General features: G+C 35.4%; 2 protein-coding genes across 2 annotated transcripts; one reads left to right on the forward strand and one right to left on the reverse strand.

Moving 5' to 3' along the window:
* Nucleotides 1-6,682: 6,682 nt before the first annotated feature.
* LOC106355040 (cytosolic sulfotransferase 12) lies at nt 6,683-7,987 on the reverse strand. The gene has a single exon (XM_048748566.1). The coding sequence runs from the start codon at nt 7,813-7,815 to the stop codon at nt 6,826-6,828; it is 990 nt and encodes a 329-aa protein (XP_048604523.1). The 5' UTR covers nt 7,816-7,987; the 3' UTR covers nt 6,683-6,825.
* Nucleotides 7,988-8,591: 604 nt separating this feature from the next.
* On the forward strand, nt 8,592-10,186 carry LOC106355039 (F-box protein At1g11270-like). Its single transcript, XM_048746343.1, has one exon. It carries the CDS (start codon nt 8,931-8,933, stop codon nt 10,107-10,109), a length of 1,179 nt encoding a protein of 392 aa, XP_048602300.1. The 5' UTR covers nt 8,592-8,930; the 3' UTR covers nt 10,110-10,186.
* Nucleotides 10,187-12,041: the final 1,855 nt, after the last annotated feature.

A 12,041-nucleotide genomic window follows, 5' to 3' on the forward strand; every position in this document is an offset into this window, starting at 1 on the left:
ATAGAAATTTATTTAGCAACAAAAAAAAGCACAACAAAACATAACAAAAAGAGAAAAAGACAAAAATAGCACTAAATCAAGTTTTTGTTCTCAAACTAGCACTCAAGGTCAAAAGTCACAAAAATAACACTTATTGTTTTATCAAAAGTCACAAATTTAGGATTTAGAGTTAAAGGGTGGAGTTTAGAATTTAGGGTATAGGGTTTAAGGTTTAGAGTTTAGAGTTTAGAGTTTAGAGTTTAGGGTTTAGGGTTTAGGGTTTAGGGTTTAGGGTTTAGAGTTTAGGGTTTAGGGTTTAGAGTTTAGGGTTTAGGGATTAAGGTTTAGGGTTTAGGGTTTAGAATTTATTGTTTAGGGTTTAGAGTTTAGGGTTTAGGGTTTAGAGTTGAGAAATGAGGTTTTGGGGATAAGATTTCAAATTTTGAAAAATAAAAAAATTAAAATTTTCAAAAGATATAATGCTATTTTGGTCATTTTAGTTTTTTAGTGTTATTTTTGTGATATAAACTTAGAAATGTGTTATTTTGGAGATTTGCCCTAACAAAAAGTCTCAAGGACTGATTCAACAAGAAAATTTGAGACGAGAACCTTGAAACTTCTCTTCCATGGTTCTATCTATTTCCTCTGCCAAGGACTCACTCAAAGTATCTCTCCATCCTCCAACCTCTCCCTTTCTGAAGAAAGCTTTAGTCTCCACTCCATTTGGCAACTTCCCTTCTCTATTAGCTTCCAGACTACTTAAGCTCTCAAAACTACACAACTTCACAATCCCTCCGACTTCTTCTTCTTCAATAAAACCACATCCCAAGAACTCGGCTATTCTCTTGATCGTATCTCCAGTCTGCTTCTTCAGCTCCTCGTATGTAACAAATAAGACCTTGTTCGGATTCTCAAGGCTGGCATACCAGTACTCCAGCACATGATCCCAAAAGGGTCCACCTATAAACTTCCCTTGACAAAACGCTTCAACCGCTTTTTCAATAGGATAATCAGCAGTTTCTTGAGGAGCAAGTTTCTTTCCAAAATGCCATAAGGACACAAACATGTCCTTAGGGTTCCTACAACAATACACAATCTTACAAGAGGAGCTCTTAACGGACTCGGGCAGGGAAAGAAGCGATATGTGTGTGTTCATGAGTCTTGGAGAAGGCAACTCAGTGAAATCGAAATTTGGAGACTCGTAGTAAACTCCTTCCGAGAAGGGTATGAGAAGGTGCGGATTGGTAACAAGAAGAGGATGATCACCAGAAGAAACTGGAAACTTGTGTCGGTTAATGAGAGAAAAGACAAGAGCTTTTAACCAAGTGGTACCTGATTTAGGATTGGTGACGAGGATAATGTCGGAATCTTTGGCCTCAAAGTGTTTTTGGCATTGCAAGAGTCCTTGTAAGAGGGCTTGTGTGTGCCAACGTCCTTGAAACTGATACATTTGGCTCACCAACCAACCTTTCTCGCTTGGAAGAGAAGAGATCAGATCTCTTGTTTCCTGTGTCAGATCTTCATCTCTCAAGTAAGATGATGATGATGATGACATTGTTGAAGAGTATAGATTAATCTTGATTTTTTTTAGAAACTATGAGATGTTTTTTGCATCTATGAGGGTAATACTTGTGTGCTATTTATAATAAGTGCAATATCGATGGAATAGCTATTTATAATAAGTGCAATATCGATGGAATAGTCAACATATCCTGCTCTACAAGTAAATCGCAATACTGTTCTCGGATTTATCTTTTTGTCTTAATCTTTGATGGAATAGTCAACATGCTTGAAGAGCACGTAGAATAATATCTCAAAAAGAAAAAACAAGAGAGAGAGAGATAATCACGGCTCTACTATCACATTGTCAGAAGGATGAGCGCCAGAATATTGTAAGAACTTGTTTGTTATTTTGTTGACTCACTGTTTTTAATATTAACTCGCTTTTGATATGCGTGTCCGCGCGGATGTAGTATGTTTTTTAGGACGCGCCGATGTAGTATGTTTTTTATCTGTATAAACATTTATGTTACTGATTCCATTTATAAACTATGCAGTTGTATTCTTCTTTTATTGTATTTTTATTGGTTTTACTTGGTAATTAAATTAATATTCTTAAGTGTAAAATATTAGGGTATATTAAGTAGAGAAAAAGACAAAAATATCAGTAAATCAAGTTTTTGTTCCCAAACTAGCACTCAAGGTCAAAAGTCACAAAAATAGTACTTAATGTTATCAAAAGTCACAAACTTAAGGTTTAGAGTTAAAGGGTGGAGTTTAGGATTTGGAGTTTAGGGTTTAGGGTTTAGAGTTTAGGGTTTAGGGTTTAGAGTTTAGGGTTTAGGGTTTAGGGTTTAGAGTTTAGGGTTTAGGGTTTAGGGTTTAGGGTTTAGGGTTTAGAATTTAGAATTTAAGGTTTAGGGTTTAGAGTTTAGGGTTTTGGGTTTAGGGTTTAGAATTTAGGGTTTAGGGTTTAGAGTTGAGAAATGAGGTTTTGGAGATAAGATTTCAAATTTTGAAAAATAAAAAAATTAAAATTTTCAAATGATAAAATGTATTTTGGTCATTTTAGTTTTTGAGTGATATTTTGTGATATAAACTTAGAAATGTGTTATTTTGGAGATTTGCCGTATTAAGTATGTGCTTTATTAAATTAAACTATAAATATTGTGATTAAAATTAGATGTAAAGTTATAATTTTATAGTTATTTTAACAAATACATTATTTAGATAGTAACATGCAAAATAATTGAAAAAGTAACAAAAAAAATTCAAAAATAAGTACAGATTTTTGGTAATTATACCTACCAAACCCAATTTGAAGTTGACTCACGCAACCGCGCAGGTATTTGATAATTAAAAAAAATTGAAATAAGCAATTTCATACCATTTTATTTCAAAAATATTGTAATAACAATCCATTTTATGACGGACAGTGGTATTATATAAAAATTTCACATCTATTAATAATTGGAGTTATAATTAGAAAAATTCTCTCAAATAGACATTTTTAAGTTTTTCTCATAAAAAATAGCCCTTAAAAATAAAATGACCAAAATAGCTTTATTTATTTTGAAAATTTTAATATTTTTTTTTTTAATTTGAACACATCCCAAAACCCAACCCCTTAACTCTAAACCCTAAGTCTTATATTAGTTAATCCTAAGGGTATAAATTCATATTTACCCTTCAATAAAACCTCTTTTGGTCATTTTCTTTTTTGAAAGTCTATTTTTGTGAAAATAAACTAAAAAAACTATCTAAGGGAATTATAAGAATTACATATTACATATTTGTTTAAATTTGGCATGTCTACACATAAACATTCTTATTGTTTATATGTTAGTATTTATTGTTTAGATTATTCAATTCCTTGGTTGTGTATATGAATTTATTTGTACTTTGTAAAAATTTGGAATATAAATAATTAACATGTACATATATATTTGTACATTAACTTAGTAAAAATCGCAGAAAAATTAATTACAATCATTCAGAAACTTTGAATTAAGTAAGCCATTGTAAGTTAGGCCATAGTAATATATGAGAAAAACAAATTTTAATTTGGGCCATAGTATTATTAATGTTTTCGTCATTAGCCTATTAGTTTTTTTTCCGGAAAATAAACAAACCTTTTGTGAACAGAAAAAAAAGTTTTCGTTTCATTCTAAACAGAGCTTATCTCCGTCGTCCTAAACCTCCTCTTTGTTTAAAAGGAGACTCCGTAGAATTAGGAAATGAAATAATATTTATGATTTACCCGTGCAGAGTAATATCAACTCTAAGATTTTTTTGATTGATGTCGAGTTTTAGGAAAGAAAGAAGTGTGATTGGTTCGATTTTGTAGTCACATTAAATTAGGAATGTTTTTTTGATTTTTATAAAAAGAATATTTAGTTTGATATTCAAGAGCAGTTAATTGTTATTGCGTAGAATTATGAATGAATTTTTGATTGATGTCGAGTTTTAGGAAGGAAATAAGTGTGACTGGTTCGATTTTGTAGTCACATTAAATATATTGATATCCAAAATCGACTAAACCATAAAATCCCTAAACCATTAGGATTAAACCATAACGGACTGTTATTAAAAGCCCAAACAAACTTCTATTTCTAACCAAACACCCAAAATATGGGCTTCGAAACTAACTTGATTTTGAACATGATTAAAAACTTATATTATCGAATGTATTTAAGACGACATAGTTTTAATTAGAGTGGCATGAGAATGTAATTTTTGTAGAAAACTTAGGGTTAAATACAAAATGTACTTCAGTTTTACTAGATTAGATATTAAATATTTTTTCATAAAAATATTGATTTTTCGTAAACTAGTTTCCCTAGGTTTTATAATGGGATAATTTTATTTAATTTGTATGTTATTATTATTTTTGTTTAAATTAGTTATATAATGACAGTATTGTAATTATTATTAAGTATGATGGTAATTTGGTCTTAATTGATCCATTATAACATGTATTAATGAATGAGAGTTCTTAAAAATGATGGCATGATTTAGTATAAAATGTGACATGATTTTCATTTTATTATGACATGTACAATTTTATTTACGAAGTTTACATTTTTAGTAAAGTTTCTCTGTAATATAAGAATATTTTATGTGTATTATCATTATTAAAAGTTTTAATTAATAACATAATTATAAATAAATAAAAAGTTTCATATCAAATTTAGAATTTAAAAATAATTTTAATATATCATTATACTTTATCATAAATAATTAAAATTTCGAGTTGTACTTTAACTAGATGTAAAACCAACTAGTCATGTTTTCAAATTATTAAATCTATTTATGTATATTCCCCATAATATATGTTCGTTCAGTGAGTGCTAATCAATTCATTAAATTATTTAGTAAATTGAGTTTTATTACTTCAATGTATTTTTAACTAAAATCAACTAATAAAAATAAAATAATTTATGATAAAACTTAACTAAAGCTGAAAATATAAACAATTTTTAAAACTAAAAAAAAAATTACGAATAATTATTTTAAGCTTTTTTAATATTGATAAAGCTTAAATCTAAAAAGATTATTAAAATATAAATTAAACTTTAATTTAATAAATAGTTATAATTTCTAAAAATATATCAACACTGCGCATGGCTCTCATAAAACCTTCTAGTTGATTAATAAGAGCTAATCCAAGTAATTTTCTCAAATTGTAATCCTATGGATTACAAAATATCGTACATCTTTTTCTATTTGAAAAATGCGTTCAATATTGATTTATAAAAGATAAAGTAATATGTTGTCTTTCCTCGGTAAGAACAAACAAACAAGAGAATCAGATCATGGTGGTCTAGTGGTTTTTATAGTATGAGAAGTTGTCTTGTTGGTCCGGATTAGGAATCGATTCTTCTCTATTGCGAAATTATTAGTCTCACATGAGGTTACACATATATAAATTCATTGCTTACAATCCATTATAATACCTAGAGAAAGGGTTCATTGCGAATTGCACTTTCCCTTTGGATTTAGTACAAACCCTTATATAGATCCGAGATATCCTCAGATTAATCAAAAGAAACAAACAAACAAGAACCAAAAATATATTTTCACATTTATAAATAAATAAACAAAAAGAAAAGGAACAAAGACCAATTAAAATTAAAAATCCACTTCATTTTTCAAGCAAACCAAGAAACAAAAATAATTTTGGTAGTGACAATTACATATAATTTATAATTTCATCACATTTAACTTTGTAATTATATAAACGTTAATGTTACTAAAATTTATTTTCTTTTATGTTCACAGGAAAGTCAACTAGACGACTAAGTGGGAAATCGGAGTCCAAATCGAGTTTCGGTTTGAGTTCATTCATGTTTTGGGTTTTTGGGTTAATGATTTTCGGCCCCATTCGGATATTATAAAAGTTCAAATCTGATTTGATTTAGGTTTAGTTATATACCCAAGATCCGGCTGAACCCGTAATAGTTTGGCTTTCATATATTAACAGGGTCAACTATTCTGAAAATATTAATTTGTATATTATTAAACTTAATATATTTCCAATATTTTCAATAAGTTTGTGTATGTGGTTTTATCAAATTGTATTTTTGTCCTTTAAAATAAATTTGGAAAACTCGTCCGTCAACCATACGAGACTCGTCCTTGAACTGTATATGACAACATGAGATATATCATGATTACATGATTTATGACAAACCAAAACTTTGTATGAACAAGAATCATACATAATGAAACATAACTAAATTAAAATTAACAACTAGCAATTCTATAAACGTCAGAAACACTATTTAAACTTAAAACAACATTTTATAAAATTCAAAAGCAAACTTTTTAATAACTGAAATTCAAATGCAATTATCAAAACATAAAAACATCAATAAAAATCAAATATCAAACATATATATTACACTAAGTATTTGAGTTAGTCAATAATATCCAATGAATTCGGGATACATATTAGGGATTGAGATCAAATTTGATATAAAACATTTTTGGGGTTGAATTTTTTGGGTTTTTCGGATATACATTTGAATTCGGATTTGGTTTGGGTAGAACTCATAATCAAAAATACCGTAAAACAAAACAATTTAATATTTATGTCGGATTTGGATTCATTTTTATCAGGTCGAGTTTGGATTAGGCTTATTTTGCCAGCGCTAATAAATGTGAACAATCCTACAATATTCAACTGATAAAAGAAATAATATTATCAAACAAACCATGATCGATCTTTTATTCATATAACAGCAAACAACAAAACATAGACAGCAAAAACAAAAATCACAAGATTGAAAAAGAAAAATCATTAAAGCACAACAATAACAAAACAAAAAGTCTCAAAGATTGATTTCAACAAGAAAATGTTAGACCAGAACCTTGAAACCTCTCTTCAATGGTTCTATCTATTTTCTCTGCCAAGGACTCACTCAAAGTATCTCCCCATCCTCCAACATCTCCTTTTCTGAAGAAAGCTTTAGTCTCCATTCCATTAGGCAACTTCCCTTCTCTGTTAACTTCCAAATTACTTAAGCTCTCAAAGCTACACAGCTTCACAATCCCTCTCACTTCCTCTTCTCCAATAAAACCACATCCCAAGAACTCAGCTATTTTCTTGATCGTATCTCCAGTCTGCTTCTTCAGCTCCTCGTAAGTAACAAACAAGACCTTGTTTGGATTCTCAAGGCTCGCATACCAATACTCCAACACATGATCCCAAAAGGGGCCACCTATAAACTTTCCTTTACAAAACGCTTCAACCGCTTTTTCAATTGGATAATCAGCGGTTTCTTGAGGAGCAAGTTTCTTCCCAAAATGCCATAAGGACACAAACATGTCCTTAGGGTTTCTACAACAATACACAATCTTACAAGACGAGCTCTTAACAGACTCGGGCAAGGAAAGATGTGGTATGTGTGTGTTCATGAGTCTTGGAGAAGGTAACTTGGAGAAATCAAAATCTGGAGACTCATAGTAAACTCCTTCCAAGAAAGGCACGAGTAGATGCGGATTGGTAACAAGAAGAGGATGATTACCAGAAGTAGAAGAAACTACTGGAAACTTGTGTCGGTTAATGAGAGCAAAGACAAGAGCTTTTAACCAAGTGGTACCCGATTTAGGATTGGTGACGAGGATAATGTCGGAATCGTTAGCCTCAAAGTGTTTTTGGCACTCCAAGAGTCCTTGTAAGAGAGCTTGTGTGTGCCAACGTCCTTGAAACTGATACATTTGACTCACTAACCAACCTTTCTCGCTTGGAAGAGAAGAGATCAGATCTCTTGTTTCTTGTGTCAGATCTTCATCTCCCAAGTAATCAGGAACAGCTGATGATGATGAAGACATTGTTAAAATTATTGATCAATCTTGAAAAATGTTATAAACTATGAGCTGTTTTTTGCATCTATGAGTGTGATACTTCTGTACTTTTTATAAGAAAAATGTTGTGTTGAATGAGATGTTTGCTCAACAAGTAAATAGCGCAGTACTTAGATCCTTTTGGTCCTAATCTCTGATGTAATAGTCAGCATATCTTGCTACTTGCAGAGCACGTAGAATAATATCTAAAGAAGAGAAAGAGAATCACTACTCTTGTATAAAAGTCAAAGATAAGCGCCACAATATTTTAGGCCGATGTCTTTTCTTGTTTGTTGCTTTGTCGGAAAACTTGTGATGGGCCAAAAGCTCATGGACTATGAAAGATCAAATCAAAACAAAAAATAAATATATAGAGGACTAAAAACAGGTCGGGCCAGTTAGGTCCATCATCTATGACAAGATCACAATTCACAACACAATCCTAAAGAAAAAAAAAGGATTATTGAATAGGAAAAAACAAGTTTAATTAAGCAGAATCTTAACAAAAGAATCTAAAAGAAGAACCAATTAGTTTCTCTTTACTAGGGGTCTTATCTATCTCCCCCGCTAGTTAAGGAGTCCCTTCAGAGTATCTCTTCATCCACCAGTCTCTCCTCTCCTAATGCCTTAATCTCCATACAATTCACTAACTTCCAACTTACTCAGATTCACAAGAGTACACAACCTTACGAACAAAAGGAAGAAAGGCCAAACTCTTTTACTAGAAAAAAGAAACCAATTGTTGTATATTTCTATAGACATTTTAGTTCCAAGTGTAATCTACTTGCGATAAAGAAAAGGATCAATTTATTGCAAAAGATCAATGTAATCTACTGATATTTAAAATTCATGCATCAGAGAGGTCTCAGACTCTACTCTGCTGCTTTTAAAGTTAGTCAGCACCAAGAAGTCGCTACATACTAAAATGATCCAGTTTATTGCGATAGCCCCTAAAAAAACATATACGAAAAAAGGAAAGGAAATTTTACTTAACAGGAAATTTTCCTTTTTTTGTTTGTTTCCCAAGATTCCTTTAGCTGCTGTATCTATTTATATCAGACCTGTTGATCAAATTCAGTAAATTAGATACGACAGACGAGAGGATGTCTCCGTTCAAAAGAAGGAGAACACTGAAAAGTCACCGCGAAGAGTTGCTCTTGCTCCCAGACGATGTTGTAGAGCTCATACTCGAGAGACTTCCGGTGAAATCTCTGCTGAGATTCAGGTCTGTGTCCAAGAAGCTGAAATCTGCAATCGATTTCCGACATTTCCAGGAAAGACAGATGCTACGAGGCGGTGATCCAGACGTCCTTTTCGTGGCCACTAATTGTTATAATGATGATGGTCGTCTCGTCAAAGAAGATGAGGATGCTCGAACATATGTGTTTGGATCATCATCACGGTCCATGTGCCTACTAATTGGGGTGGCACTTCGGTCTATCATAGTACTTGTGACGGTCTACTATGCCTCTACTCTATTATACAACTCGAGTCTCTGCGTCCTGATGGATCCCGCCACTAGATGGCAACAAACTTTCCCTCTCTCCAACATTCAAAACCTCTTAATCAAAAGGTTGAGGAAAAACATCCCAACTCCTAAGCTTGGTTTCGGTAAAGAAAAATTTACCGGCACTTACAAGCCTCTTTTTCTAACCAACTCGTCCGGTTTTGGCCTAGACGACGTCACCACTTGCGAAGTTTTCGATTTCACCACTCAACGCTGGAGGTACATTCACCCTGCTTCTCCCTTTACCACTAATCCTCACCCCAATCCCGTTTATTTAGATGGCTCCCTTTGTTGGCTCACCGATTGTGAAGTACCCAAGGTTTTGTCTTTTGATCTTCACACCGAAACTTTTCATGCCATCTGTAATGCTCCCTTTGCCCATGTTCTTGACCCTTCGTCTGTCACCATTTGCGTCCTCGACAATCGCCTTTGCGTTTCTAAGAAAGACTGGCCTACCCAAGACTTATGGTCCTTCCATTCCAACAAGACGTGGAAGAAAATGTGTTCCATTGATCTCAGTCAAATTTCTTCTTGGCTTGCGGAACCTTTTTCTTTGCTTGATGAACCAAAGTTCCCTCTGCACCTATTGCAATTATGGACAAGCACAAGTTGCTGCTTTAAGGTGGTGATTACTATGGCGCCATCTTTACACTTGATCTCCTTACCAACTATTATCATTTACTCTTCAAGTCTTCCTATTCCCCTATTTCTGTTTGTTGTTCTCAATCTTTGTTTTCCGCTTAATTTTATTGTCTTGTTACCTCCCTTTTTGTAATTTGTTCGGGTCAAAAACGGTTACGACAGAATTACCACCCGAAAATCCTCGGAGAACGTATTTCCGAAAGAGATAGTAAAAAGGAAGATGTAACTTTCATAAAATATAACCAAACACGAAGTTTTTACGAAGAAGTATCCTTGAAGATTCAAACCAAACTAACCAAGCTCGACCGTTGCGTAATTACCACGCATACACGATGTCCGGTCGCTGCGTAGCAACCAAGTCCGAGCCAAAGCTCGATCGCCACGAAGCGACCGAGCTCGAGTCAAAGCTCGGTCACCACGTAGCGACCGAGCGCTCGTCCAGCTCGGTCGCTACGTAGCGACCGAGCTCGAGCCAAAGCTCGGTCGCTACGTAGCGACCAAGGGCTCGTCCCGCTCGGTCGCTACGTAGCAACAAAGCTCGAGCCGAAGGTCGCTACGTAGCGAACGAGCGATCGTCCCGCTCGGTCGCTACGTAGCGACCGAGCTCGAGCCAAAGCTCGGTCGCTACGTAGCGATCGTCCCGCTCAGTCGCTACGTAGCGACCGAGCTCAAGCCAAAGCTCGGTCGCTACATAGCGACCGAGCGCTCATCCCGCTCGGTCGCTACGTAGCGTCCGAGCGCTCGTCCCGCTCGGTCACTACGTAGCGACCGAGCTCGACCCGAAGCTCGGTCGCTACGTAGTGACCGAGCTCGAGCCAAAGCTCGGTCGCTACGTCCGAGCACTCGTCCCGCTCGATCGCTACGTAGCGACCGAGCGATCGTCCCGCTCGGTCGCTACATAGCGACCGAGCTCGAGCCAAAGCTCGGTCGCTACGTAGCGACCAAGCGCTCGTCCCGCTCGGTCGCCACGTAGCGACCGAGCGTTCGTCCCGCTCGGTCGCTACGTAGTGACCGAGCTCAAGCCAAAGCTCGGTCGCTACGTAGCGACCGAGCGTTCGTCCCGCTCGGTCGCTACGTAGCAACCGGGCTCGAGCCAAAGTTCAGTCGCTGTGTAGCGATTGAACCCTTCCGAACATCGATACGACATCAATCCATGCATTCTCGTCAAACCTTTGAATACTATCTCCCAAAGACCGTAGCAAGCTCAGTCCATGTTTTCCGCTATTCAAATTCATCAATCAAACTTCGCGGATTAGAAACCGCGGAAAGTTCGTTCTTTATCAAAAAGAATTCGTAGTAAACGGGTCGAGTCGGAAGACGGCCCAAAGGGATCTAAAAACGACTCGAGGCCCATCCTACGATTTCTTAACCAAAAGCCCATAAACCGCAGCACGGTTAACGCTTGGTCCACAAGGAAGGATAAATGTCAAGTTTCCGCGGATAAATACGGAAGTTTTGAAGATAATTGGAAGATCGGAAAAATGGAAAATCTCCATTTTTATGCTATGACGGCTTAAGGGCAGAAGAGTAAAAGCGTAAACCGACCTTGGAGCTAGTATATATGGAGTCCTAGGCGAGGAGCATACAAGAGGGCTTTTCAGAGCAAACTTAGCACTTAGAGCAATTTAGGCAATTTTCCGTTTTTGTTATTTCGAGCTGCGACTCAATTAGGTTTAGCCGTCTTAGGGTTGCTAGAACTAGGAATCTCGCCGACAGCTCTCGAGCCCAGGCTTATACCTTGTTGTAAACGCTCATACGCAGATTCAGAATAAGATCTACTTTGCTCTCTTTCTCGATTTCTTATTCTTATCGTTGTTATTCTCGTGTTCTGATTGCTTGACGTGTGGTAATTACAAGATATCCGGGTCCTCTGGGAAATTAGGGTTTTCCTAGTTTCTTTATTTAAACGGAAATCGACAGTGCGAATTTCGGTTCCCACAGTTTGGCGCTAGAAGGAGGGGGGTACGGATCAGTCTAACCCGCAAAAGCCACATCACTCTCGATCAGACATGTCAACTAACGACGCGGATAACGTGCAAACTCCTCTTAACGGAGGCAGCGGCAC

The sequence above is a fragment of the Brassica napus genome, chromosome C2 (assembly GCF_020379485.1).
Source record: "Brassica napus cultivar Da-Ae chromosome C2, Da-Ae, whole genome shotgun sequence".
NCBI classification, from domain to species: Eukaryota; Viridiplantae; Streptophyta; class Magnoliopsida; order Brassicales; family Brassicaceae; genus Brassica; species Brassica napus.

Coding starts and splice junctions, on each gene's coding strand:
- LOC106355040 (XM_048748566.1), bottom strand. CDS start 7,815: ATGTCTTCATCATCATCAGCTGTTCCTGATTACTTGGGAGATGAAGAT.
- LOC106355039 (XM_048746343.1), top strand. CDS start 8,931: ATGTCTCCGTTCAAAAGAAGGAGAACACTGAAAAGTCACCGCGAAGAG.